Raw genomic sequence first — 24,469 nt, 5'->3', positions numbered from 1 at the left:
TGCGCCCTTTGAACCTTATGCAGAAAATGTCGCTTCAAAAGTTGTGCTTCGCTGCTGCACGTCCTTCCTCTGCATCATAACACCTTACCCACAATTCAACAGTCGCTCTCTCAATTAAACTCAGATCACGTGACCCATTAAACTCTACATTTAACAACCCATTTTTAAAGAGTTGCATTCTTAATATCACACGGTATTTATTACATTTTAATGGTTTGAAAAACTGACCAAACTCGAAACAAAGAAATTTATAACAAAAAATGAACCAGACTCTCAAACCTGTTTGAGACAGTTACACAAGGGAAAAACATTTTGACTGCTATCGACTTAGTTCCCTGTCAGTTAGGGTGTTTTATTTTTAAATAATATCTATAAGCACATCAGAGCCGTTTTCTCACAACAAAAAATCGTCGTTAACAGTTTTAACACTAAGTCGCTTTGGAGAAAAGCCTCAGAAGAATCAAACGTAAATACCAAATGCACTGTCCTATGTCTTTGATACGAACACTTTCATGGAGCATATTTGCAGGGTAACAGCAGGATTAACAGAAATGAAGAACGGAAAAACCTTCTCAGTAAATCTGTGTGTAAAAGTGTAGAGATGAGTGTTGTCACTGGGGTCAGAGAACGACAGTTCCCCCCTGTCCCAGTCCAGCTGTACCCTCATCTTCTGGGGTTTCCTCCTCCATCTCAGAGGGGTGGGGGGTGAGGTCTCTGCTGTGTATTCTCCTTCATACTGCACGACACTCCACACTCCTTCTGCTGGGTACTGAGGGATACCCCCCTTCCTCTTGACGGACGCTTTAACCACACCCAGACACCAAAAATATGTCTCCCCAACATGTACATCCCAGCTGTGTTTCCCTGAGCCGAATCCCTCGGAACCCAGAATACACCCAAATCCTTTAAACCTCTCTGGGTTCTCAGGAAGCCATCGTGTCTCATAACTGTATCTCATACTGGTCAGATCCTCAGACACAATGAGTTTAGAACTTGCTGTATTGGGGTCCAGAAGAACAGGAGCTGAAGGGAAAGAGACACAGAGACATCAGTAGTGACCTATACAGAAGGACACTGTCAGACATGGAGTCACTGACAAATCTGCACCCAGGACTCACTGTACTGAACAATGTCCAGCATCTTCTCCCACACTCTGTACTTCAGGTTGCCCAGGTGTTTGGCCACATTAATCAGGGCTCCTGGAACCTCCTCTGGATCCTTCACCCTCACTTGGGATCTGCAGTGATGTTCAATAGTCACTCCTGAGTCTCCTGTCTTTTTGACTTCATTACCACAATTTAGTTCAGCTCAGTATCTTTATAATGAATTATATTATTTTTCAAAGTAGTGGTTTTATTGTGCTCTTCAAGATTCAACCAGTGTGCTCACCTTACACCACACACACAATAAATCTGAATCATGGTTACATGTGAAATATGTGCTATGAGACCTATTTCAGACCAGCAGCAAAGAGGTACTTTAATTACCTTCCTTTAATGTCCTTGTAGTTCTGAAAAGGGGTAAAAGAACAGTTATTATAGGTTGACCTTCAGAAATAAGAAAAACATAAAACATTGAATAGCTGAATAATATGAAGACAATTTGACACAAACACAAGATGATTAATGACCTGCAGGAACGAGACGTCTTCAGCTCCTAGCTCCCGTTCTATGGCTCTGATGGTCCCTGAAAGGGATGAAATCTCTTGTGTCATCTTCTCAATCTTCTTCTTCATAATGTCACTCTTGTGCTCCTCTTCCTCCCTCAGTTCAGCTATCCTGGCTTCCTCTTCATCCTTGAGGAACTGGTGAAGTTTCTCAAACTGCTCCTTGATCTGTCTCTCTGTGTTCTGTTGTTGGTTCTGCAGTGAAAACCATTCAGTGTCATCAGGTCCATGTCCATCACTGTAACATGTATTTCCACAGTGAACACGGTAAACTGTACCTTGATGTGCTCTGCTATTTCTTCCCATGTTTTCTTTACTTTAGTAAAGACTTCCAGCTTCTCCTGCAGCGGATTCAGTGTTGTCCTCAGTTCCTCCTGGAAGAACGAAATGGTTCAGTAAATGTCTTAAAATTTACACTGAGCACAGTGAACACAGACTGTACCAGAGCTCTGTTGTGGACAGAGAGGAATTTCACTGATCAGGTCACTGCTTCTACATACAGTAAACACAGTATCTGTGGTAAAAATCAAGAGCTGTGAGGGGAGCTTCAGTTAATCTGTGAAAATGACTATTCATCTTCATGTCAGAGAAGATAAACTGAAAAAAGCTGTTAAAACCGATCTTCACTCACCTTTCATATTGTTCAGACATTTATGCCATATTATATTATTTTCTTTTACAATTGTTACACATGTTCATCTTACCTTGTATTTTTTTCCTGCTTCCTGAACTGGTCGCAGTTTGTGGTTTTCATGAGTTTCTGAGGTTTGACACACAAGACACACAGGAGCCTGGTCATCCAAACAGAAGAGTTTGAGTTTCTCTTTGTGCAGATGGCACAGAACTTCAGATCCTGCTGCAGCTCCCTGACTTGTCTCTTGTAAAAAGGCCTCACATGTGTTCTTCAGAGCCAGGTTGAGAGGAGGATGATCCATAGAAGACTTCCTCCTACACACTGGACATTCCCGAGAGCTCTTCTCTTCCCAGTATTTCTTCAGACAGTCTTTGCAGAAGCTGTGGCTACACTTGAGGAGAACAGGATCCCTGTAGATGTCACAGCACACTGGACAGGAGAGCTCCTCTTCCAGAACAGATCGCCCGGACGCCATTCCTCCACAGCTACAGTCTGCCTGCAGTTACCCAATCACGGATCATCACAGAATGGAATTTACTTTCACTTCTAGTTTAGGAAACTTATGCAACCAAAATGTATGCAGGAGTGAGAAGTTAACGATATTTTTTCTTTTTTGCCTCAGTTTTATTTTTATGTAGTTTCAATGTTTTAATCAAAACAAAATTAATCAATTTTACATGCATTACAAAGTATTTTTATTTACCTCCAATAGTAACTAGCCAGCAATATTCAGTACTTCTGACTTCATGTTTGCTGCACCTTAGCTTCATCTGGGAGTGGTGGTCGAACAGGTTCAGACAGGTATGTGGCAGGTCTCGAGCCCTGCTTGGGGTGTCTTGTGACGATCTGGCGTCCTGTTCTGGGTGTGTCCCCTTCCCTGTCGACCTTGTGCCCTGTGTTGCCGGGTTCGGCTCCAGCTCGCCGCGACCCCGCTCAGGACAAGAGGTTATTGATGATGGATCGATAGATAGATTCACCTGAGTGTCATAAACACAGCTTCCTGTAGTGAGCAGCACTGTGCCACTGAACGTCACTTTTTCCGCTACGATTTACATTTATTCATTTATCTGACGCTTGTCTCCAAAGCGACTTTCAGTGTTAAGCTACTTACAACTATTTCCTGCAGGCAAACCCCATGTCTCTGACACTGAAGTTTAATAATAAATGTAAAGTCAAATTTTTTAAACACTATCTCACTCTTTTTATTAAGCAACATGCTCCAGACTTGTAAGTGAAATACACACACACACATTTTCAGAACCGCTTGTCCCATACAGGGTCACGGGGAACCGGAGCCTACCCGGTAACACAGGGCGTAAGGCTGGAGGGGGAGGGGACACACCCAGGACGGGACGCCAGTCCATCGCAAGGCACCCCAAGCGGGACTCGAACCCCAGACCCACCGGAGAGCAGGACTGCGGTTCAACCCACTGCGCCACCGCACCCCTCGTAAGTGAAATAATCATATTTTATAAAACACATTCCTGTTCCAGGACAGAGCACATGGATGCCATTTGTTCACAGGTATGGTCTATTTTCTGTTCTGTAACATCTTTGGCTTCTTGATATTTAATTAATTTATTATTATTATTATTTGTAAATATGGCTAAAATGTTACAATTTGCTCTTCTGTTTCAGTTAAGAATTTATCTTTTTGTGTTCAGTCTATTTCTTCCAGAGTGTTCAATATCAGCCTTACACCTTTCAAAAAATGTTTTCAACTGAATTGCTGGAACTAGTGTGCAGTGGTCAATACCTGCTGCTTCCTGCCAACCACACCTGAGATTCACTGCTGTGTCATAAGTACAGGTACCTGTAGGGGGCAGCATATCCCACATAGTCAAACTGCTGAAGGACAGTTTGTGATGCACAGCAGGACACCTAATGTCCCCACGACCACATTAAATTATGAACTTTTGGGGGCCCCAAGACACACTAGGAAGCACTGGTTCCTCACAGCACCTGAGCAGTACTTTAAGACGTGGGTTTGAATCTGGCTCAGTCTATGTGGAGTTTACATGTTCTCTCAACGTTCACATAGGTGTCCGCAGGTGCTTTGGTTTCCTCCCACACTCAAAAGATGTGTGTCCCAGGTGAAGTTTTGACTCGAAATTGCATAGTGTGTAAGTGTGTGGGATTGTGTGCCAAATTTTCGTAACACAGTTACTAAATTATTTATTAAGTGGTGTTGCTTTTTTTTTTTGAACCAAGAAGAACGACACAGAAAATAAGACAGAAGAGAACATATGGCATACACAGAAACATGAAAAAACATCATCAGGAGTACACGTGACAATACATTTACAAACAATGAGAAAGATTAAACAAAGTAAACGGGGATAAAATTTGCATTGTTTTCATATGTTTGAATTTTGGAATGACTTGTGAAGAGACCTTTACATCTATTTAATTGTGCTCACATTTTGGAATCTTCCCTGGTCATTTCACTTTGGGTCTATAATAACATGCCTGCGTAAAATTTAAGCCAGTTACAAGAAATATATTTTATTCTTTTCAAAGACATTAAATTTTATTATGACAGTACCTTTACTATCAATATTGGTCTCTATTTAACATGTTTGCAGTTCACTTCAAGAAGTTTCTACCACACATGATTTCCTCTAAAGTAACATCTGGAATCAGTGTTCACACACCTATTATATTAGGTGAGAAAGTCTGCTTCTCATTAAATAACACATTTATGGTAAGACTGGGGGACACAAGGGGATCACATACTTTGAATCACTGCATGTTTTAACACAGGGACCTATAATGACTATATTTTAGCTCTATGGGCAACTGATTTCAGAAGAGTGCATAATGTAAATGAAAATGTAAATTAATCTTGCCATCAGAACAGAATCCTATTTCACTGTTACTGACACTGTTGTTTGAGTGATTTGTAGAGAAACTAACTTCCTCGCGGAAAACAAGAAGAGAAGCTCACAAAAAGAGTTTATACTAGTAGCAATAAATGGAAACACTTTCTCAGTGAAAGTGTGCGTAAAAGTGTATAGAGGAGTGTTGTCACTGGGGTCAGAGAATGACAGTTCCCCCCTGTCCCAGTCCAGCTGTACTCTGATCTTCTGGAGTTTCCTCCTCCATCTCAGAGGGGTGGGGGGTGAGGTCTCTGCTGTGTATTCTCCTATCAACCGCCTGACACACCACACTCCTCCTGCTGGGGTCGTATTGACATTCCCTTTCCTGCTGACGGACTCTTTAATGACACCCAGCCACCAAAAATCTGTCTCCCCAACATGTACATCCCAGCTGTGTTTCCCTGAGCCGAATCCCTCGGAACCCAGAACACACACCCATCGATCAAACCTCTCTGGGTTTTCAAGAAGCTTTTCTGTCTCATCACCAAATGTGACACTGGTCAGATCCTCAGACACTGTGAGGTCTGGATGTGCTGTATTGGGGTCCAGAAGAACAGGAGCTGAAGGGAAAGAGACACACAGAGATCAGTAGTCACCTATACAGAAGGACACTGTCAGACAGGGAGTCACTGACAAATAAATCAGTGTATGTTTTCAAATTAAGAAACAGCAACAAACATGACTCCAAAAATAAAAAATACAACTGAGTGCATTACTTATACTGACTGGCCAAAAATGACCTCCAGAGGTACCTGGAGTGGACGAAATAATGTAAACAAGACACAAAGTCCTCAACTCTGAAGCAACCAAATGAAAATAGGAAAAGAATAGCAAAGGTAAATTGAAAACCAGTTTTCCATAAACTTTAGTGCCATCAATCAATATATGGCAGCTATAAAAATATTACTTTATTAGGTTTCTAAGGCACTGGGACAGCAAGGAGGATTTGAAAATGGTCAAAAGTTTCTCTCATTACTTTTGGAGTATTTGTTTAGAAAAACCACTAAATCATTTAAAATCATGAAGGGAACAGTGTGAAAATCATGACACAGTATGACCAAGAAGGAAAAAATTTACCCTAAGTGATGAACAGGGGACACAAACTCACAGTCAGGGACAGAAACTCAACCGAACAAATGTAAAAATCACAAAACTGCTCACTCACTCACTCACTTACTCACACTCACTACCCTTAACCACTTGTTCAGGTCATGGTCATGGTGCTCTGGAGTCTATCCAAGAAGTACAGGGTACAAGGCTAATTGGGGTACACTGTGGATGGGGCATCAGTCCATTGCAGTGTAAGCACAAAACACACATTGAATAATAACCACAGAATGAATGATCACCTGAGAGTCTCACACACACACACACACACACCAGCAGCATGATAAGTGATGTAGTCAGTAAAGTGTGAACCTCCCCCCGTACACTGAGAGTGTGTATCTGACCCCAGGACTCACTGTAATGAACAACGTCCAGCATCTTCTCCCACACTCTGTACTTCAGGTTGCCCAGGTGTTTGGCCACATTAATCAGGGCTCCTGGAACCTCCTCTGGATCCTTCACTCTCACTTGGGATCTGCAGTGATGTTCAACGGTCACTTCTGAGTTTCCTGTCTTTTTGACTTCATTAGCACAGTTTAGTTCAGCTCAGTATCTTTATAATGAATTATATTATTTTTCAAAGTAGTGGTTTTATTGTGCTCTTCAAGATTCAACCAGTGTGCTCACCTTACACCACACACAATAAATCTGAATCATGGTTACATGTGAAATATGTGCTATGAGACCTATTTCAGACCAGCAGCAAAGAGGTACTTTACCTTCCTTTAATGTCCTTGTAGTTCTGAAAAGGGGTAAAAGAACAGTTATTATGGGTTGACCTTCAGAAATAAGAAAAACATAAAACATTGAATAACTGAATAATATGAAGACAATTTGACACAAACACAAGATGATTAATGACCTGCAGGAACGAAACGTCTTCAGCTCCCAGCTCCCGTTCTATGGCTCTGATGGTCCCTGAAAGGGATGAAATCTCTTGTGTCATCTTCTCAATCTTCTCCTTCATCATGTCACTCTTGTGCTCCTCTTCCTCCCTCAGTTCAGCTATCCTGGCTGCCTCTTCATCCTTGAGGAACTGGTGAAGTTTCTCAAACTGCTCCTTGATCTGTCTCTCTGTGTTCTGCTGTTGGTTCTGCAGTGAAAACCATTCAGTGTCATCAGGTCCATGTCCATCACTCTAGCATGTATTTCCACAGTGAACACGGTAAACTGTACCTTGATGTGCTCTGCTATTTCTTCCCATGTTTTCTTTACTTTAGTAAAGACTTCCAGCTTCTCCTGCAGCGGATTCAATGTTGTCCTCAGTTCCTCCTGGAAGAACGAAATGGTTCAGTAAATGTATTAAAATTTACACTGAGCATAGTGAACACAGACTGTACCAGAGCTCTGTTGTGGACAGAGAGGAATTTCACTGATCCGGTCACTGCTTCTACATACAGTAAACACAGTATCTGTGGTAAAAATCAAGAGCTGTGAGGGGAGCTTCCGATCATCTGTGAAAATGACTGTTCACTTTCATGTCAGAGCAAATAAACTTAGAGAACAGCCATTTAAATTGATCTTCACTCATCTTTCATATCGTTCAGACATTTATAGTACATTATACGCAATATTGTCATGTAAAATTGTTGAAGATGGTCATCTTACCTTGAATTTTTTGGCTGCTTCCTGAACTGGTCGCAGTTTATGGTTTTCGTGAGTTTCTGAGGTTTGACACACAACGCACACAAGAACCTGGTCATCCAAACAGAAGAGTTTGAGTTTCTCACTGTGGAGACTGCAAAGCACTTCAGATCCTGCTGCTGCAGCTCTCTGATTTCTCTCCTGTAAGAAGGCCTCACATGTGTTCTTCAGAACCAGATTCAGAGGAGGTTCCTCTATAGAAGACTCCCTCCTACACACTGGACATTCCCGAGAGCTCTTCTCCTGCCAGCCCTTCTCCAGACAGTCTTTACAGAAGCTGTGGCTACACTCCAGGACAACAGGATCCCTGTAGATGTCATAGCACACAGGACAAGAGAGCTCCTCTTCCAGGACAGAGATCTTGGATGCCATTCTTTCAGTTAGTCTGATATCGGCAATGAATACCAACCCTAACCGCAATCCTAACCCTGAATGACAGACACTTTCACTTTTCTTTAGTAAAGGAATGTTGTAATGTTGGAAAGTTATGCAGTCATTTCCTGCTTGTTGTCATGGACAGGATGTGAAACTCTGCTTGGTAGCTACACCTCGTCTTCCAACCACTCCGTTCAGGACACACCCGCTCCCGTGAGCTCCTTTGACTGGTACCCTGTGAGTAAAGCAGCTGAGAAATGGTAGTATATAGTTAAATCAGTAAATCATTTATTGAAATAACATCTTGGCATATGTGTCGATTGGTATGAGCAAAAAATGAGGTACAAGGTGTAATGAACATCCGACTTGAGAATTTTCAAAGGGCAATATTTCAAAGCATGCAGGCAAGTGAAAAGAGCCAGATGCCTTTTCAGCAATGGTCATTATGAACAGTCTCATCATTTAGGGAGGATGGTATAATAAAGAAAGTTGCCCATGACTTTATAGTGGATCCTCAACGTACAAGCACATTTGGTCCTAGAAATTTCTTCCTCCTCACCCCCGTTCTCAAACCTACCTCACTTTGCTCAAGTCCTGTCCCTCATCGTTCCCCAGTCCCGTTCCACGCCTCTTTGACAACGACTGCCTGCCTTGTCCCTCGAGCACGATTTCGGATCCTCGCCTCTGCCCAGTTCGCCGATCTACCGACCATTTGTCCGTCCCCGACCACGAGCACACTTCTAGTCCTTTGATTCTGAATAAACGATCCTGCACTTGGGTCCAGTCTCCTCCTATGTTTATCATCACAGTAGTAACATTTATTATTACCACTTTCTATGTCTCTCTATTATAAATACTGTAGTGACATTTTTCTTCTTCTATTATTTTTATTATTATTATCACTCTATTGTTATATTAAAGATGTTTTAGTGTATCCGGAAGTGTTTCTTTAATGTCTTTTTACGCATATGAAGGTACACAATATACTATGTACTAAGACAAACATTTGACAAAATGACCTTAGATACCCACCATACCGAACTGTTCCAACTTATGTCAAAATCTGACTTAAAGACAGACTGAGGATGCGGAACTCGTTCGTAACCCAGGGACTGCCTGTACACTGGTTCCCGAACTTACAAACGCAGTTGAGATTGGATGTTTGTTCGCATCTTGACTTCTTTCTCAAAGTCTTAGTTTACCACTAAGTCATAATACAGTTTTTCTCGATCGATTTGAAACATTACTCCAAACTCAGGTCACTGCTCTCAGAACTATTAACACAGCCATCTGAACACTTCGTAATTGTCCTAAATCGATTGTAAGTTCTTGTCTATCTCATACTGCTTACAAATGACATGCATACTTTTCCCAAAACACTGTGCCCAAAATTCTACAATGTTTGCACAACAGTTCATACAACCAACCAGAACTGTAATACATCAGGAAAAAAGCAATTGCATGTCTTTTGTTGGTTTAACATAAATCACAAACATTTATGTACCATTTTGCTAAACACAACATCAACATGTCTGTCGCAATTTCAACTACTGGTGTTGTGGCACACAACGCTGTTTTGGGGCCATACAATACCGAAAGGATGCAAAATTTTTTAAACTCGCTCAGTGAAATCATCTTCTCGCAGGTTGACCAGAAGCAAATGGAGCGAAATTTTGTAGTTGTTTAGGACAATGTGCCATTCCACCATTCCGTACTGGTGCGGGAGTGGTTTGAGCATCACCCACATTTCAGGATGGTGTTCCTTCCACCATATTCTCCTTTCCTGAATCCAACTGAGGAGTTCTTCTCCTGTTGGAGATGGAAAGTGTATGATCGCAACCCTTACAGCCAAGTAAGTCTTCTTCAAGCAATGGAAGAGGCCTGCAGAGATGTTGAGGCAGTAGCTTGTCAAGCATGGATTCAACATTCATGGCATTTTTTTCCCACGATGCATGACTCATGAGAATATATGCTATGATCTAGATGAAATTCTCTGTCCAGATGTGAATGAGAGGCATGATCAATAAAGTTCAGTGACTGCAGTGCATATCTATACATTTTTTTCTGTCAGGCAACTCATTGTTATACAACAGAACTCCTCAGTAGAGAACTTCACGATAAACGTGTATTTGCATTCATGTATTTGTGTGTACATCAGACTACGTTGTACAATCAACAGAGCACACACTTGTACTTTTGATGTTAGTATTTATTTTTAGTAAATGCATTAGTAGAATAAAAGGCAGTATTGAACTGTTTGGTCAAGGTAAGAGTGTGTTTAGTCGGCTCTGTTGATTGTTTTGAGAGCAATTACATTCATTTGGAGAAAAGTGTCAAAAAGATTGAAAAAAAACTAACAAATGCAACATCCCTCCATTTTATCCCGGCTTACATTCTGCAAAAAAACATGACAGCTAAAGTTATACTGAATAAAAAATTCTTGGTATCACTTCCTTCTACCCTCCAGTTACTGATAACCAGTTGTCTAAGGTAAGGTTGCTGTTCCAGACACACAAGATAAGCTGGACTCCAGTCTTTTGTTGTGTAACACTTTATTATTCTTTATTAGCTTCCACCTACATAAAATTAAGCATAATTTGATGTAGGCTGAAAATACAAATTGCCCTCCAGAACATTCTATGCAATCCAGATTCATTGCGTAATTGTATAAAGGCTCAGTGTTTGTCAGTGCGATTAGTTCATTTCCTGCTGACATGTCAGTCACATAAAGAGAAGCTTTGGCATAAGACTGGGTTCAAAAAAGTTCCTCTTCCAGCTCTTCTTTGGACAGTCTTCACAGAAGCTGTGGCTACATTGAGGACCACAGGATCCTGTAGACATCACAGCACACAGGACAGGAAAGCTCCTCTTGTTGAAAAGTGTTTCTTTTTAACATACTACACTATTTCAGGACACTCACTTTTGCAGGGCATATTCGGAGAGGAGTCGAACCAGGAGAGAAGAATGGAAAGAGCTTCTCAGAGAAAGTGTGTGTAAAAGTGTAGAGAGGAGTGTTGTGACTGGGGTCAGAAAATGACAGTTCCCCCCTGTCCCAGTCCAGCTGCACCCTGATCTTCTGGGGTTTCTTCACCACTGTGAGAAGGGTGGGAGGTGAGGTCATTGCGCTGTATTTCCCATCATGCTGCTCTATGCCCCACACCCCTCCTTCTGGAATGAGGGGGAAGTAACCCTTCTTGTTGATGGAGTCTTTGGCTATGCCCACCTTCCAAGGATGTTCCTCTCGAACTTCTACATCCCACCTGTGTTTCCCTGAGCTGAATCCCTCAGAGCCCAGAACACACCCCCATATAAACCTCTCTGGGTTCTCAGGAAGCTGCTGTTTCCTGTTACTGTATCTCACACTGGTCAGATCCTCAGACAATATGAGTTGTGGGTTTGCTGTGTTGGGATCCAGAACCGCAGGAGCTGAAGGGAAAGAATGAATGATGTGTTGACCAGAGAGATACAATCACATGCAAACGTCATCAACTCTAACTGTGAAACCTGCTTTGTAATGAAAACACTGCCGTGAGAACAAAATTCAAATAAGGAGCTAAAAATCTTAATAAAACTTCAATGTCATTAACAAAGGCTCTCATTTTTGGGTCTAATTTTAAACTATAAACTTGGGTTTCATTAGGATTATAGCGACTCATGAGTCCCAACTGCAGATGAGGACGGAACATTACTTGTGTAGCCATGAGAGCCATGAGTGTGTGTATCCCCCCCCAGGACTCACTGTACTGAACAACGTCCAGCATCTTCTCCCACACTCTGTACTTCAGGTTGCCCAGGTGTTTGGTCACATTAATCAAAGCTCCTGGAACCTCCTCTGGATCCTTCACTCTCACCTGTGATCTGGTATAATATTTAATTTTACATTTATTTATTTATCAGATGATTTTCTCCAAAGCGACTTCCAATGGATACTACATAGTGTTATGAGCCCGCACACCTTATTCACCGTGGTGACTTACACTGCTAGATACACCACTTACAATGGGTCACTCATCCATACATCAGTGGAACACACTCTATCTATCACTCACACACTTATTTTGGATAATAAGTTTCCTTTTAGAAAAAAATTCACCATACTGAGGTTTTTATTTTGTATGGTAGATGCAGCACCCAGCCCAAGTTCTGACTCTAACAAGAATGGATTGGGACAGCAGTACATTCCGTCACAGAAGAATAATGAAACATAAGGACTTTGCATACCTTCTTTGTTCTGTAGTCTTGTAGCTCTGCAATTAACAAAATGTAGTTATTGCTTTTTTTCAGTTATACATGTTTAAGAAACACTGTAACAAGCTTTTTATAATAGATTTTTCATACAACAAAAATTATGAATGGTAGTCAGTGATGTACACATTTTTCCAAAATTAAAACACACTGGTCTCTTGTGTAACAGATCTGAGTGATGAGTTAAGATACGAACATTTTTCAGTTTATATTTACCTGCATTTCTAAACAATGTATTTTCTAAAATTTCAGCTTCAAATTTCTGCTAAAATTTCCAAAAAGCAACACCCTTTTCTCAGCCAGCCAGTAGACAAAATGTGCACGAAGAGAATGAGTGTATGGGGCCACCTTAATGAAACTCTATTCCACAGTGTCTTCAGTGAGTTTTGGTGATCAACAACACAATGAGGAATATTGTACATGTTTTATGAGACGAACCGGTCGGCATTGGACAGCTGTTTTTGGAAGCAACGTGTTTTTATTTGCAGTAATTAGCTTTAACGTAGCTCAAAATTAAATGTATTAATGCATTATATTGTTTTTATTGCTATGTATCCAGCTCACCCTCACACAAGACTGCACTGATATTCTTTAAATAGTATTTTATTGGCTTTGCGTCTTTGTAAGGATCCTCTCCTCAGTGTGGCTGCCAGTCAGGGACATGAGGGTGTAGTCTAAGCTCCTGCCTGTCAAAGCGGCCTCACCTGCAGGAACGAGACGTCTTCAGCTCCCAGCTCCCGTTCTACGGCTCTGATGGTCCCTGAAAGGGATGAAATCTCTTGTGTCATCTTCTCAATCTTCTCCTTCATCATGTCACTCTTGTGCTCCTCTTCCTCCCTCAGTTCAGCTATCCTGGCTTCCTCTTCATCCTTGAGGAACTGGTGAAGTTGCTCAAACTGCTCCTTTATCTGCCTCTCCGTATCCCGGGTTTGGCTCTGAAACACATGTAGGAGTTACTGGCATTGACGCAGTTTGTTTCTTCTAATATACGTTAACATTGTAAAGGGAAAGCAGTACCTTGATATACTCTGCTGCGTGTCCCCAGGTCTGCTTTACAACATTAAAAGTGTGAAGCTTCTCCTGTAGGGGCTTCAGTTTAGCCCTGAGGTCCTCCTACATAAGTGCAAAGAGACAAAGTTGAGGATTTACTGGATAATTCTGCTCACAAAATCCATGCTATGGACATAGAGAAAACAGCACAGTAATAGTACTACATACTGTATGTGGAAAAGACAGTGATTGTATGTGGATATAATTATTTATTCATTTAAATATGTAATGAGGGGTACGGTGACAGAGTGGGTTTGGCGTGTGCCTGCTCTCTGGTGGGTCTGGGGTTCAGGTCCTGCTTGGGGTGCCTTGCGATAGACTGGCGTCCCATCCTGGGCATTTCCTCTCCCCCTCCAGCCTTGTGCCCTGTGTTGCCGGGTTAGGCTCCGGCTCGCCGCGACCCCGCTCGGGACAAGCGGTTTCAGACAGTGCGTGTGTGTAAATATTTAATATTCTGTGACAGCATCCAATGCATGATTTGCAAACAATGTGAACAAACTACAAGAACAGTAAAGTCAAGTAAGAGCTCTTCAAACTGAGCCCAGTGTGGTACAAATGGGTGTCTTTTAAGCTGCATGAATAAATGCAAACGTAAATAAATAAATAAATAAATAAATAAATGTAACGTAAATCTCATATATAAATATCTTGTATATTCTCACATTTGACCTTCTTATTTATGCCTCATCCATACATTAGACAAACCTTAACTGTGTTCTAGATGTTTTACGAACGGTACCACTCATTCAAAAGTGATTTTAATGAAATATCCAACCTTACTGTTATGTTCCACAGAACATCACCCTGCTGCCCTCTCTGCTGTACTGAGCCAATCTCATGTCAACATTCCTATGTATTTTGGAAATGACACATCTAGAATTCCAGGCATTTACACACACTACTACGCAATCGCTGGATACGTGTTTGAATGAGCGTTGTACTGATGGAAGTTTTCTCAGTAGAATGGACTTTGAAAACTAAACGCAAACTGTAGAAACTAAAAAATAACCCATGCAGATGGGGTGAACAGGGGAGTTCAATAATAGACTACTTTTAGTCTCATTTTAACTATACATACTGCACAAAATGACTTTGAAAGTCAAGATGAAATCCAACCCTCACTTTTTAGAAGCTTAATTAAACATTTATACGTGAATTTATATATGAATTACAATGGCATTTCTGTATATAAATCATTTAAAAGTTTAATTAAAATACCTTGTATTCTCGTGCAACTTCCTGAACCGGCCGGAATTTATGACTTTCGTGTTTTTTCGAGGTTTGGCAAATTAGACACACAGGAATCTGGTCGTCCAAGCAGAAGAGTTTGAGTTTCTCTTTGTGCAGATGGCACAGAACTTCCGTCTCTGCTGCAGCTCCCTGATTTCTCTCCTGTAAGAAGGCCTCACATGTGTTCTTCAGAGCCAGGTTGAGAGGAAGTTCCATAGAAGACTTCCTCCTACACACTGGACATTCCCGAGAGCTCTTCTCCCCCCAGTATTTCTTCAGACAGTCTTTACAGAAGCTGTGGCTACACTTGAGGAGGACAACAGGATCCCTGTAGATGTCACGGCACACGGGACAGGAGAGCTCCTCTTCCAGGGCAGAGATGTTTGACGCCATTCCTTCAGGAGACACTGTATATTTTACCGCAGACAGATCTGTAATGGCTTCCGATCAACAACAGTTTCACTTTTGTTTTCTCCCTTAGGCCGAGCTCATGCACACAATCCGCAATCACAGTGCATCTGTGTTCTACTTTACTGACTGGTTTCACCCAAATCCTTAAGTATCGGTTAAGTCAGAAATTAAAGCAACATCGGATTATATCTTCATAGGTGTGCTCTTTCTACAACTCAAAAGACTGCCTAAGTCCACAAAGTTCAAACCCCTTCCTGTAATATTGGTTTGGTCTGGAAAGTTTTTTCGCTTTCATGCAGGGTGCGGCGCCCTTCGTGTTCGGCAGGGGGCGACATTTCTCCATTTAGAGGCCTGATTCCACGTTTGAATGGTGCAGTTCTCACAGTGGCCACTTGATGGAAGCAGAGTTCAGCTTTGTCAGGGCGACACCACACCCGTGGCAACTCCAGAAGAATTGTTGATTCAGACAGAAACTCTGATGTTTGTGCTTATTACTGAAGCGCACTTTATTTACACCTGTATGGGGCACTTCTGAGTTGAGGGTTTTATGGCTTTTTGAGCTGTATGTTTGTTGTTTTGTTGTGTGTTTTTCCTCTTCTGTGGCTTAGAAGCATACCTCTGACCTCATCCACACCTCTCATGCTCGGGTTGTGTATTGAACCCGTTCACTTTGGTTTAACTCTGGACATATTTCAATTTCTCCAGCGAAACATTAAAATTGAGAAATGCCGGTGCACGTGTGTTATTATTTTTGTATAAAAAAAATACAGTAAAAAATACTGTATTTTAGATGCAGTGAATCGAAATCAGATTTAAATCACAACTTTTCATGACTAAAGTCTCATGACTGAGTCTTTAATAGAATGTGAGTCTGAAAAATTTTCAGCAAATTCTTCTTGTTAGGCTGGGTTGAAAAAGGGCTAAATACAATTATTAAGTTACTCGCTTATTTACTATTGGCAACACTTCTCCAAGTCAGTGTCATGGAGATCCAGAGCCTATCCTAGAACTACAGGAGTCAAGTGTACATGATGGTACAACCTCAATGGAACACCACAACAACACAGGGAAGCACACATTCAGTCACACACAGAGGGCAAATCAGAGTCACCAATTCACTTTTAATGTGTGTTTGGACTGAGGGAAGAAACACACGCGAACATGGGGGAACATGCAAACTACACACAAACTGAGCTATATTGTAACCAACACCCAAACAACCCAGATGTATGTGATGTAAGAGCAGGAATACTGCCGATGCGGTTACTGAAATCACTGAAACAATGTCAGTCAGAAATTATAGGTCAAACTTTACTGAACCTATTATAAATTCCCTTGATTTTTATAGGGCAGCTCAACTTTTTTATTTATTTCTAAGGTTCTTACAGTAGAAAAGAGACTTTAATTAATAACTAAAAAAAAACTGGACAATGGCACTTGTTTTGAACTATAATTTCCATTGAAGAAACATAGATTAGACATGATGGTATGTTTATAGCTACATTTATTAATGTAGTTGATGCTTTTCTCCAAAGAAACTTACAGTTACACAGCTGTGTGACTTTACTAGAGTAATTTATGGTAAGGCCCTTTCTCTGGAGTACTACAGTCAGAGGTGGGGATCAAACCTGTGACATCTGGATCCAGAGGCAGTAACTCTAACTGCAACACTACCAAGTGCTTGTCATGGGAGCTCATTTTGTTCTACAACATATGTAAACAAGATTTGCTTTTAATGGTGAAAAACACGACTGAAAGGTATCTGAGTACAAAGATATCTAGTGGTCAGAGACATTGCCTCTGGATGATGAAGACTCAAGTTTGACGGAAAAGGGACATCTGCTATTTGTACTAATTTATTCCAGGCATAAAATTGACCAACTTTATACAAGAATGAAATGGTGAAACTTTTTTTTTGAAAAAAACTTCCAACTAAATGAGTAAATTTAAATATAATGTAGAATGTAAATGTAATGTAATGGTAGAATTAGGACAAAACATGAGTTCAGTTCTGCAGTGGAGAATTTGTATTATGTTACTTTTACATTACTTATCACAATCTAGTTTGTTTAATAAAAGTGAATCCAGATAAAATTTGAATACATATTATTAATCAGAATCCAAGAAAATTTTGTGGCACTAATTTACAAAAACATTAGAATGTTAACATTTAGCAATGATTTCGGGAAAAAACTTGCAAATCTGTAAAAAATGTAACACAAGTTATATCAAAACACATTTCCAAAAATAGAGTAAAATGAAATAATAACATGAAATTCAGCCTGGCATGTGTAGGATGCCGCTGATGTCAAAGCTGTGAAAGTATGAATTTGACAGGAAACAGAACTCTGTGGGACAATCCAGGCTTTAGGTGTAAATGTGTCCGTCCTTGTGTGGACAGGACTTATACATATTGCTTGTCCCGCCTGCCGTCTTCTGTGCGGGACTCGTCGTAGACGGGCTGCTTCTGGATCGCAGCCTTGTAGGTAGCATTGTAGCTGAATGAGAGCACAAGTCAAAAACAGAGGTCAAAAGACAAAAGTTGCATTCTGTCACCTTTTCATGATGCTTTTCAATTTTGTTGAGTTTCATTGACTTCTTTTAATTGATAAGATGTCAAAGTCAAACTGTATTATCAAACCCAGTGGCTTCTGGAAGTAAAAAATATACATTGACCAAAATCATACAGGACCAAAGATAATTATGTAACAATTAAATTCATCTGTCTGGATTTCTGAAAGACATGTTCAAAAATCAAGACCTACTGTGACTTCTCCGGCCTCAGCCCTTTGAAGGCGACGCACTTCAACCCTCCGCCTATTAACAGCACAGCCCCGCCCACCCATGCTATGAAAAGGGCGGGTCCAAACGTGTAGCTAGACAGAAGGAGAACCGAAAACACGTTAAATGGACACACTTTCTGGGAAGTGACTGACTTCTCCAAACCGATACAATTCATGCAGGACGATCCGCATTTCAGCAACACACTTACGTGGGGGTGAGATTTCCGCCAATGGCGCCCATGCCGTTGAACCCGCCCATCTGATTGAGTCCTCCCGTCTGACTGGTGTATGTGGTTGTCATGTAACTGGACACAATCTGATTGGCATAGACTGATGCCCCAGCAATGCCACATATTCCTATAGGGGAAAGAAAATATGTGTCTTTATTTTGTTTTAACGATATGTAAAATATTTAAACATGTAAACAAGGTGATTTTTGTTGTACCCTCAAAGTCTGTAAAATAGCAGGACAAAGAGATTCATGGAAACTGTTGGGGTGTGTGGATTATTTACAGTGGAGAAAATTCACTGTTTTTTCTTGTTTAAGCACAAGACCTTACGGTATGGCAACAAGCATTCGATCAGACTTCAGATGATGTAAAAACACTAAAGGTAAGCCATGGTAAACAGTTATTTGTCCACAGCAAGTACAACATAGAATGAATGTACTTGTGTGTGCACCTGCGACAATGAGCATAACCCCGGCCGTGAGGGTCATGTTGGCCTTGACGCCATCCTCCGTAGAGCCCATCTTGATGCACTTGAGGGAGCATATGGAGATCAGCACACCGATGGCCCCCAGAACGATGCCCACTATCATCAGGGCTCTCACCGCCTGGAAGGTGGCTGTGAACCCAAGCAAACAAAACCATGAGTTTCATTCACAGTTTGTTGGCAATTATGCCGTGTTCCGAAGATCAAACAAAACGTTAAGACACAAGACAGTCAGTACCTTTCTTTAAACATCATATCATCCTATCTCTCGGACTACTTTTTACTCCTGTCAAGAATAGGATTTAATTTAATTTATTTTTCTCTTTCTTTTTCCATTGTGACCAAAGAATTACATCAGCGTCCAAACACGACGTTCATACACATTAACAATTTATATTCCAGACCATTTCAAAGACACGAAATCTGAACATTTTTGTACATGTTGTATTTATCTTTAAAGCACATTTTCCTTCTTTAAATAACACCTTCCTTAAAAAATGGAAATCACAATGTTGCTTGACATAGCATAGGTTAAGAAAGGGAAAAAAATAAGAATCTGGATTTTATTTTACTTTAATTTTCACGCTGCAATTAATTAACGACTAACAATTCTTTTCTGATGAAAAATCTTGACAAACATCTTTCATCAGCGACATGAGTATATAAGTGATATTACACTAAGATGTTACAGTAAATAAGATGTATATAATTGATGAGTATATTGGTGTTCTAAAAAGTATATATATATATACTGGAGTTTGATTTTAAAAAATAATCTGAATCCCAGGTATCTTTTACCATCATATTTTTCTGAGGTCTCCATGTGACAAATCCTAGCGGAGCCTCCTGTTACCTGGGAGCCCCAGAATGGTGTAGAAGGGCCGGCACTCAGTAGTGCCGTACGAGGAATCCACGCAGGAGCGCCACAGTCCAGAGTAGGTGTAGACGCTGGTCACCAGCGTGAACGAGCGGTCCTGTAGCTGCCACATGTCCATGGCGCAGGCCGAAGATATCAAGAACAGCCCCAGGCTGGACAGCATGAACCCCATCAACTGGAACGTGGTCACGGTCATTTTGCCCCTTCGCTGTGGAGCGATGGAGCTTTGGCGGAGTGACGGCGATGCTGTTTCCAAATGGAGTCCACGGTGGTTCTCCTTATCACTGCACTCATGAGCCGACACAGCTTATCTAGTGTTTGCTTATGATTTCCATGCTTCGCCTCAGTTTCGAGCATCAGTTTTGTCACCGTTTCTGTGCCCCCCCCCCCTCGCTCGTGTGATCTAACAGGCCCATTTTGGCCCGAAAAAAAGTTATTTTCCTGTATGTTAATTTAAAAAAAAACTGTCCAAATAGACCTGGCAGAGTTTACAGTTTGGTTTTCTAAAAAATAACACTAATCTGGGACAGAACGGTCAAAACTCATACAAAGGTGCGGTCAGATGACAAATAGTAGGAACATGGCAAGGTGGCCACTAGTTACAGAGTTCAGCTGAAGAATCCAGTCATTGGAACATATTTCATCACAGTAGAGAGTGGTGCTGTCACTCAAAGGTTTTCTTTTATTCCTCTGGTTGGGTGTACTCTGTTCCAACCGGGGTAAAACCACAATCTCTGTCATTGTGGAATGGAGACTGAGGGCAGATGAGGACATATGGCACTGTCTGGACCCCTAAACTTCACCAAAAACACAAATCCCAAAACCTACAGCCAGGGAGACATGCTCTGTATTATACCGCCCCTTCACCACGGTAACAGACACCTCAGCTCTCCAAACTAATACCCCATCATCCTCTGTAAACTGAAGCTTCAGAGATAGCAAACCCAGAACAATAAGGGATGCAACTGAAGTCTACAATCCCTGGAAGCATTCTCTTTTATTAAAAAAAGTATTATTTTTTTTTTAATATAATTATATTGCAAATGCAGCGAAAACTTTATTTGTTAACATATCTATAAAATGACTAACGTGACATTATTTTTGTTAAAAAGATCAAATAACTAAGAAATTAAATAAAATTTGGGATTTATACATTAGAAAAATAACATGTTATGAACATAAACATATAATTTCATATTTATTTTATATTTTTACCTTTACTTTTTTATTATAACTCTGTTCAGCCATTTTCAGAAGGGATAAGTGATTTATGGTCCACAGAAAAACTGTCAGACCTTTTGAAAAGGTTTCCTCGTATCTCTGTGTACTCTCTGTCAGGTGAAGTTACACCTGTTGTTGCATCTGCTGCTGTGTTACGCTGGGCCGGGTGTGACGCACAGAAGAATGGTTAGTAACAGTTGCACGTTGGGCGAAACCAAATAAGGCAAAGACAGGTATGAAACTCAAAGAAGGAGTTCCTTGGACATGCGTCCCTTTCCTCGCTTAGCCAACATGTTTGTCCAGAGATACACTCTGGCCAGTTTATACAGCTGGCTGTTTTACTGAACTGTTCACGTGAGCTGCTCAGAAGTACTACAGCAGGGCTCCTTCTGAGAGATGAACTGGCAATTCTGAGGTTATTATCCTGTGTTATTTTTTTTTAAATTACACTAACCTGCATAAGAGAGGAAACTGATGTTTCTCCCCAAATTTCTACCAGTGATCCAAAAATTGGTCCATAACTATATAAGGGAACAGAAAATGCATTAAAAGGTAGATGGATGGATGAATAGGAGGACAGATGTGAGAATGATGGAATTTTTTTGTGCCAGTTATTGTTAGGAATGCCCTGTCTATCTCAGCCTTTAAATCCAGGCTTAAGACTTATGTGTTCACTCTCGATTACCCGTAACCAATGTAATTCCTGTTTGCACTGTTGTTTTTTTCCAGTACAAAACTCCGTAGTCTCATTATGTCATCAGTTACTACCCATTCCTTTCTTGTTGAGTATTGTTTCCCCATGATTAACTTTTCTATTTCTAACCTGATCCAGAAAAACCTTATATCCACTTATATGAATTTACGCAAACTCCCAGTTAAAGACCCCAGTGTTCAAAGTGAATCAAAACATGGTTTTAAAGGTATAAATACGTCTATTTACTCAGGGTCCCATCGGCCAGTTCCACCTTCCTTCACCTACCCCAAAACTCAGTGTCCACCTGTTTGCTCAGTCCTTTGATAGCAGAACCTTACAGAATGCGCGTGAGGGCTCAAATTTTGCCTCACAAAGTAAACAGAGATATGAGAACCAAAAAGGAAGGTGTACAAAGGTAGTGACAGGACCAAACACCAAACCCAAGAGTCAGACATGGTAACCAAACCAAAGTGGAACGGAGTATCTGAGTGGTGTTAGAGTTTATCTCAAAGCAAGAGAATTTGATTTTGATAAAAAGAAATATGGAAAAATATTATTTGAATCAAAAGCTTCAAGGACGACTATATACAATTTCAACATATCTTCCTGGTTGTTTATTCTGTTCAAACTTGTTTTATTATTTTTTTACAACAAAATTTATTTTCTTTTTTTGAAAATTATATGCGGAAGGGGGGTGCGGTGGCGCAGTGGGTTGGACCACAGTCCTGCTCTCCGGTGGGTCTGGGGTTCGAGTCCCGCTTGGGGTGCCTTGCGACGGACTGGCGTCCCGTCCTGGGTGTGTCCCCTCCCCCTCCAGCCTTGCGCCCTGAGTTGCCGGGTTAGGCTCCGGTTCCCCGTGACCCCGTATGGGACAAGCGGTTCTGAAAATGTGTGTGTGTGTGTATATGCGGAAGGATTTGTTTCCAACACAAAATGTGCATGCCCAATATTAAATATTCAGATTTTTTTCTCGCTGAAAATTTACAGTACTTTTATTGGTCACATTAAAAACAACTTTGATGTCATTTTTTAAATTTTAGAATTTAATTTTTGATGAGCTCTACTCAGAATGGTCCCGACGCAGGCAGAGATCTTATACTGAAACATAATTTTATTAAGTGTATCACTGGACTATGCCTGTTCCTGATATCAGAAGTTGTTAAATTTTTATATTTCTATATAAATAACATGTATACGGAGCTAGAAGTGTTCACAGTGACAAGTTAACACGCGTGACTTTCGACGGCTGCTCTTGTGAAAAATTAAAAAACGTTTCTGGAATCCGTAGGTCGCTGTGTGATTTACAACACTTTGTAAGGTCTGTTAAGACGAACATTACTTGTAAGACCGACAGTAATTATTAGCATTTCATCATTATTTGGGGGCCACTCCCTGGACGGCACCTGAATTGTGAAACCCCATTAACTCCACCTCTTCCACAAATACATTTTCGGCTGTTTTTCAGTGCCGTACCTATGAAAGGCGAGTCCAGTGCAGCGCGGGTGGGCACGCGTCGGTATGTTGCATCATTTGAATGACTTACAGTGGAACTTGTGTAAAATCGATGTATTTCAAGCGGTCAGTCCTCCCTGACCCAACACCCACCTGGCAGGCCGATGATGGTGTAGAAGGGCCGGCACTCGGTGAAGCCCGAGGTTCCCACCTCGCAGGTCTGCCACAGCCCCTTGTACGTGTACACGGAGGTGACCACGTCGCCTTGGCGGTCCTGGCTGCTCCAGTTGTTCATGCCCGTAGCGGCGATGAGGGCGGCCACCCCCAGCAGGCCCAGGACGAAGCCGGCAGTCTGCAGCAAGGTGGCGGCCATTCTGTCTCGGCTCACGCTCGTCTGCGCGGATGCGGTCTGTGTAAAGCGGGGTGGCGTGGGGTCAGCGGGGACCTGGACACTGAGCAGCACAGGTTAGAACTGACCTGAGCTTTGGGAGGCGGACCGGAATCATTTGGCTCCTGTGACTCAGATACGAAACTGGGGGAGGGGCCATCTTGTGCGCGTTTACGGGCGCTTCGAGCGCGCAGGCAGCACCGAGACGGGGCCTCCTGGTACCTCTACAAGGGCGGCGGAGAAACCGTTCAGCGTTTGAGCAAACAGTAAGGTGCTGTGACCGATACCTGCATGCGTTAGCCGTGTGGCGTAATGGATCGGGCGGTCCCTTTTAAGAGATGTTAATGACACATGAACACATTACATGGGGTACTGAAGTGGAGCATGACTGTGTGTCATGGGAGGAATGGAAGTGAAACGGTGGAGTGACCAGAGGCCTAAGGGAGCGATCGTGTCTCTGCTGCTCATAGGATACCCTCGCACTGTAAATGCTCCCTTTCTGGGCAGCAGGGAGCACGGTAGTTAGAATTGGTGTCTCTGGACTGGAAAGGTCCAGACTGGAATCCCACTTCCTGCCGTAGTACCCTTGATCAAGGAACTTACCCTGAATTACTCTATTAACATTCCCCCAGCTGTACAAATGAGTAAATCATTGGAAGCTGCTTTGTTGAATACATTTGAATGAATTTAAATATCTGCCCCGAAACCTCAGCGAATGTCCCTGTGGACTTTCAGCCACGTCACACAACGGTACGAGGCGCTCTAGCTAAATGCAACGTTCGATAACGTTTCCTTAAAACAAACGAGTGCCCGGCCCATGTGGGGTTCAAACCGCCAGCCTACTGACCCAATAGCAGCAGTTTTAACTACCTGCTGTCCCTAACCGTCGCAACCCTACAAACTGTGAACACAAAATATATGTGCGTGTGTGTGTGTGTGTGTGTGTGTGATCATGCTGTGATGAACTAGCATCCCATCCAGGGTGTGCCCTGTCCCACAGCCTATGCATCTGGGATATGCTCTGGACCATCATGGCAACACATTTGGAAAGGAATTATTAATGATGGATTATGGGTTGTTTTATTCATTTAACCACAGT

At 41.7% G+C, this 24,469-nt stretch overlaps 4 protein-coding genes across 4 annotated transcripts; all 4 read right to left on the bottom strand.

Annotated features, from left to right (window-relative positions):
* Positions 1-487: 487 nt before the first annotated feature.
* LOC108921457 (tripartite motif-containing protein 35-like) lies at positions 488-2,775 on the bottom strand. Its single transcript, XM_018730930.2, has 6 exons — positions 2,371-2,775; positions 1,945-2,040; positions 1,631-1,861; positions 1,488-1,510; positions 1,119-1,237; positions 488-1,023 (listed from the first exon to the last, which is right to left on the bottom strand). Exons 1-6 carry the CDS (start codon positions 2,773-2,775, stop codon positions 488-490), a joined length of 1,410 nt encoding a protein of 469 aa, XP_018586446.2.
* Positions 2,776-4,639: 1,864 nt separating this feature from the next.
* Positions 4,640-8,343, bottom strand: LOC114909491 (zinc-binding protein A33-like). The gene is made up of 6 exons (XM_029249184.1): positions 7,895-8,343; positions 7,463-7,558; positions 7,149-7,379; positions 7,006-7,028; positions 6,643-6,761; positions 4,640-5,739 (listed from the first exon to the last, which is right to left on the bottom strand). The coding sequence occupies exons 1-6, from the start codon at positions 8,300-8,302 to the stop codon at positions 5,165-5,167; spliced, it is 1,452 nt and encodes a 483-aa protein (XP_029105017.1). The 5' UTR covers positions 8,303-8,343; the 3' UTR covers positions 4,640-5,164.
* A 2,512-nt stretch (positions 8,344-10,855) lies between these two features.
* On the bottom strand, positions 10,856-15,455 carry LOC108921608 (zinc-binding protein A33-like). Its single transcript, XM_029249185.1, has 6 exons — positions 14,819-15,455; positions 13,568-13,663; positions 13,255-13,485; positions 12,527-12,552; positions 12,045-12,163; positions 10,856-11,731 (listed from the first exon to the last, which is right to left on the bottom strand). Exons 1-6 carry the CDS (start codon positions 15,221-15,223, stop codon positions 11,208-11,210), a joined length of 1,401 nt encoding a protein of 466 aa, XP_029105018.1. The 5' UTR covers positions 15,224-15,455; the 3' UTR covers positions 10,856-11,207.
* Positions 15,456-17,581: 2,126 nt separating this feature from the next.
* On the bottom strand, positions 17,582-23,355 carry cldn18 (claudin 18). The gene is made up of 5 exons (XM_018731102.2): positions 23,136-23,355; positions 18,706-18,870; positions 18,234-18,381; positions 18,007-18,117; positions 17,582-17,739 (listed from the first exon to the last, which is right to left on the bottom strand). Exons 1-5 carry the CDS (start codon positions 23,353-23,355, stop codon positions 17,646-17,648), a joined length of 738 nt encoding a protein of 245 aa, XP_018586618.1. The 3' UTR covers positions 17,582-17,645.
* Positions 23,356-24,469: the final 1,114 nt, after the last annotated feature.

The sequence above is a fragment of the Scleropages formosus genome, chromosome 25 (assembly GCF_900964775.1).
Source record: "Scleropages formosus chromosome 25, fSclFor1.1, whole genome shotgun sequence".
NCBI lineage: Eukaryota > Metazoa > Chordata > Actinopteri > Osteoglossiformes > Osteoglossidae > Scleropages > Scleropages formosus.
Note: the sequence above shows the minus strand (reverse complement) of the source record. Positions and strands in the feature narration are given on the sequence as shown.

Coding starts and splice junctions, on each gene's coding strand:
- LOC108921457 (XM_018730930.2), bottom strand. CDS start 2,775: ATGGCGTCCGGGCGATCTGTTCTGGAAGAGGAGCTCTCCTGTCCAGTG. Junction 2,041..2,370: donor AAGCAGGAAAAAAATACAAG/GTAAGATGAACA, acceptor TCGTTCTTCCAG/GAGGAACTGAGGACAACACT. Junction 1,862..1,944: donor AAATAGCAGAGCACATCAAG/GTACAGTTTACC, acceptor TTTTCACTGCAG/AACCAACAACAGAACACAGA.
- LOC114909491 (XM_029249184.1), bottom strand. CDS start 8,302: ATGGCATCCAAGATCTCTGTCCTGGAAGAGGAGCTCTCTTGTCCTGTG. Junction 7,029..7,148: donor AAGACGTTTCGTTCCTGCAG/GTCATTAATCAT, acceptor ACCCCTTTTCAG/AACTACAAGGACATTAAAGG. Junction 6,762..7,005: donor TACAAGGACATTAAAGGAAG/GTAAAGTACCTC, acceptor ACATCACTGCAG/ATCCCAAGTGAGAGTGAAGG.
- LOC108921608 (XM_029249185.1), bottom strand. CDS start 15,223: ATGGCGTCAAACATCTCTGCCCTGGAAGAGGAGCTCTCCTGTCCCGTG. Junction 12,164..12,526: donor AAGACTACAGAACAAAGAAG/GTATGCAAAGTC, acceptor ATATTATACCAG/ATCACAGGTGAGAGTGAAGG. Junction 11,732..12,044: donor GCTGGACGTTGTTCAGTACA/GTGAGTCCTGGG, acceptor CTTTCCCTTCAG/CTCCTGCGGTTCTGGATCCC.
- cldn18 (XM_018731102.2), bottom strand. CDS start 23,355: ATGGCCGCCACCTTGCTGCAGACTGCCGGCTTCGTCCTGGGCCTGCTG. Junction 18,382..18,705: donor GGTTATGCTCATTGTCGCAG/GTGCACACACAA, acceptor TTTCCCCTATAG/GAATATGTGGCATTGCTGGG. Junction 17,740..18,006: donor CTGAGGCCGGAGAAGTCACA/GTAGGTCTTGAT, acceptor GCTCTCATTCAG/CTACAATGCTACCTACAAGG.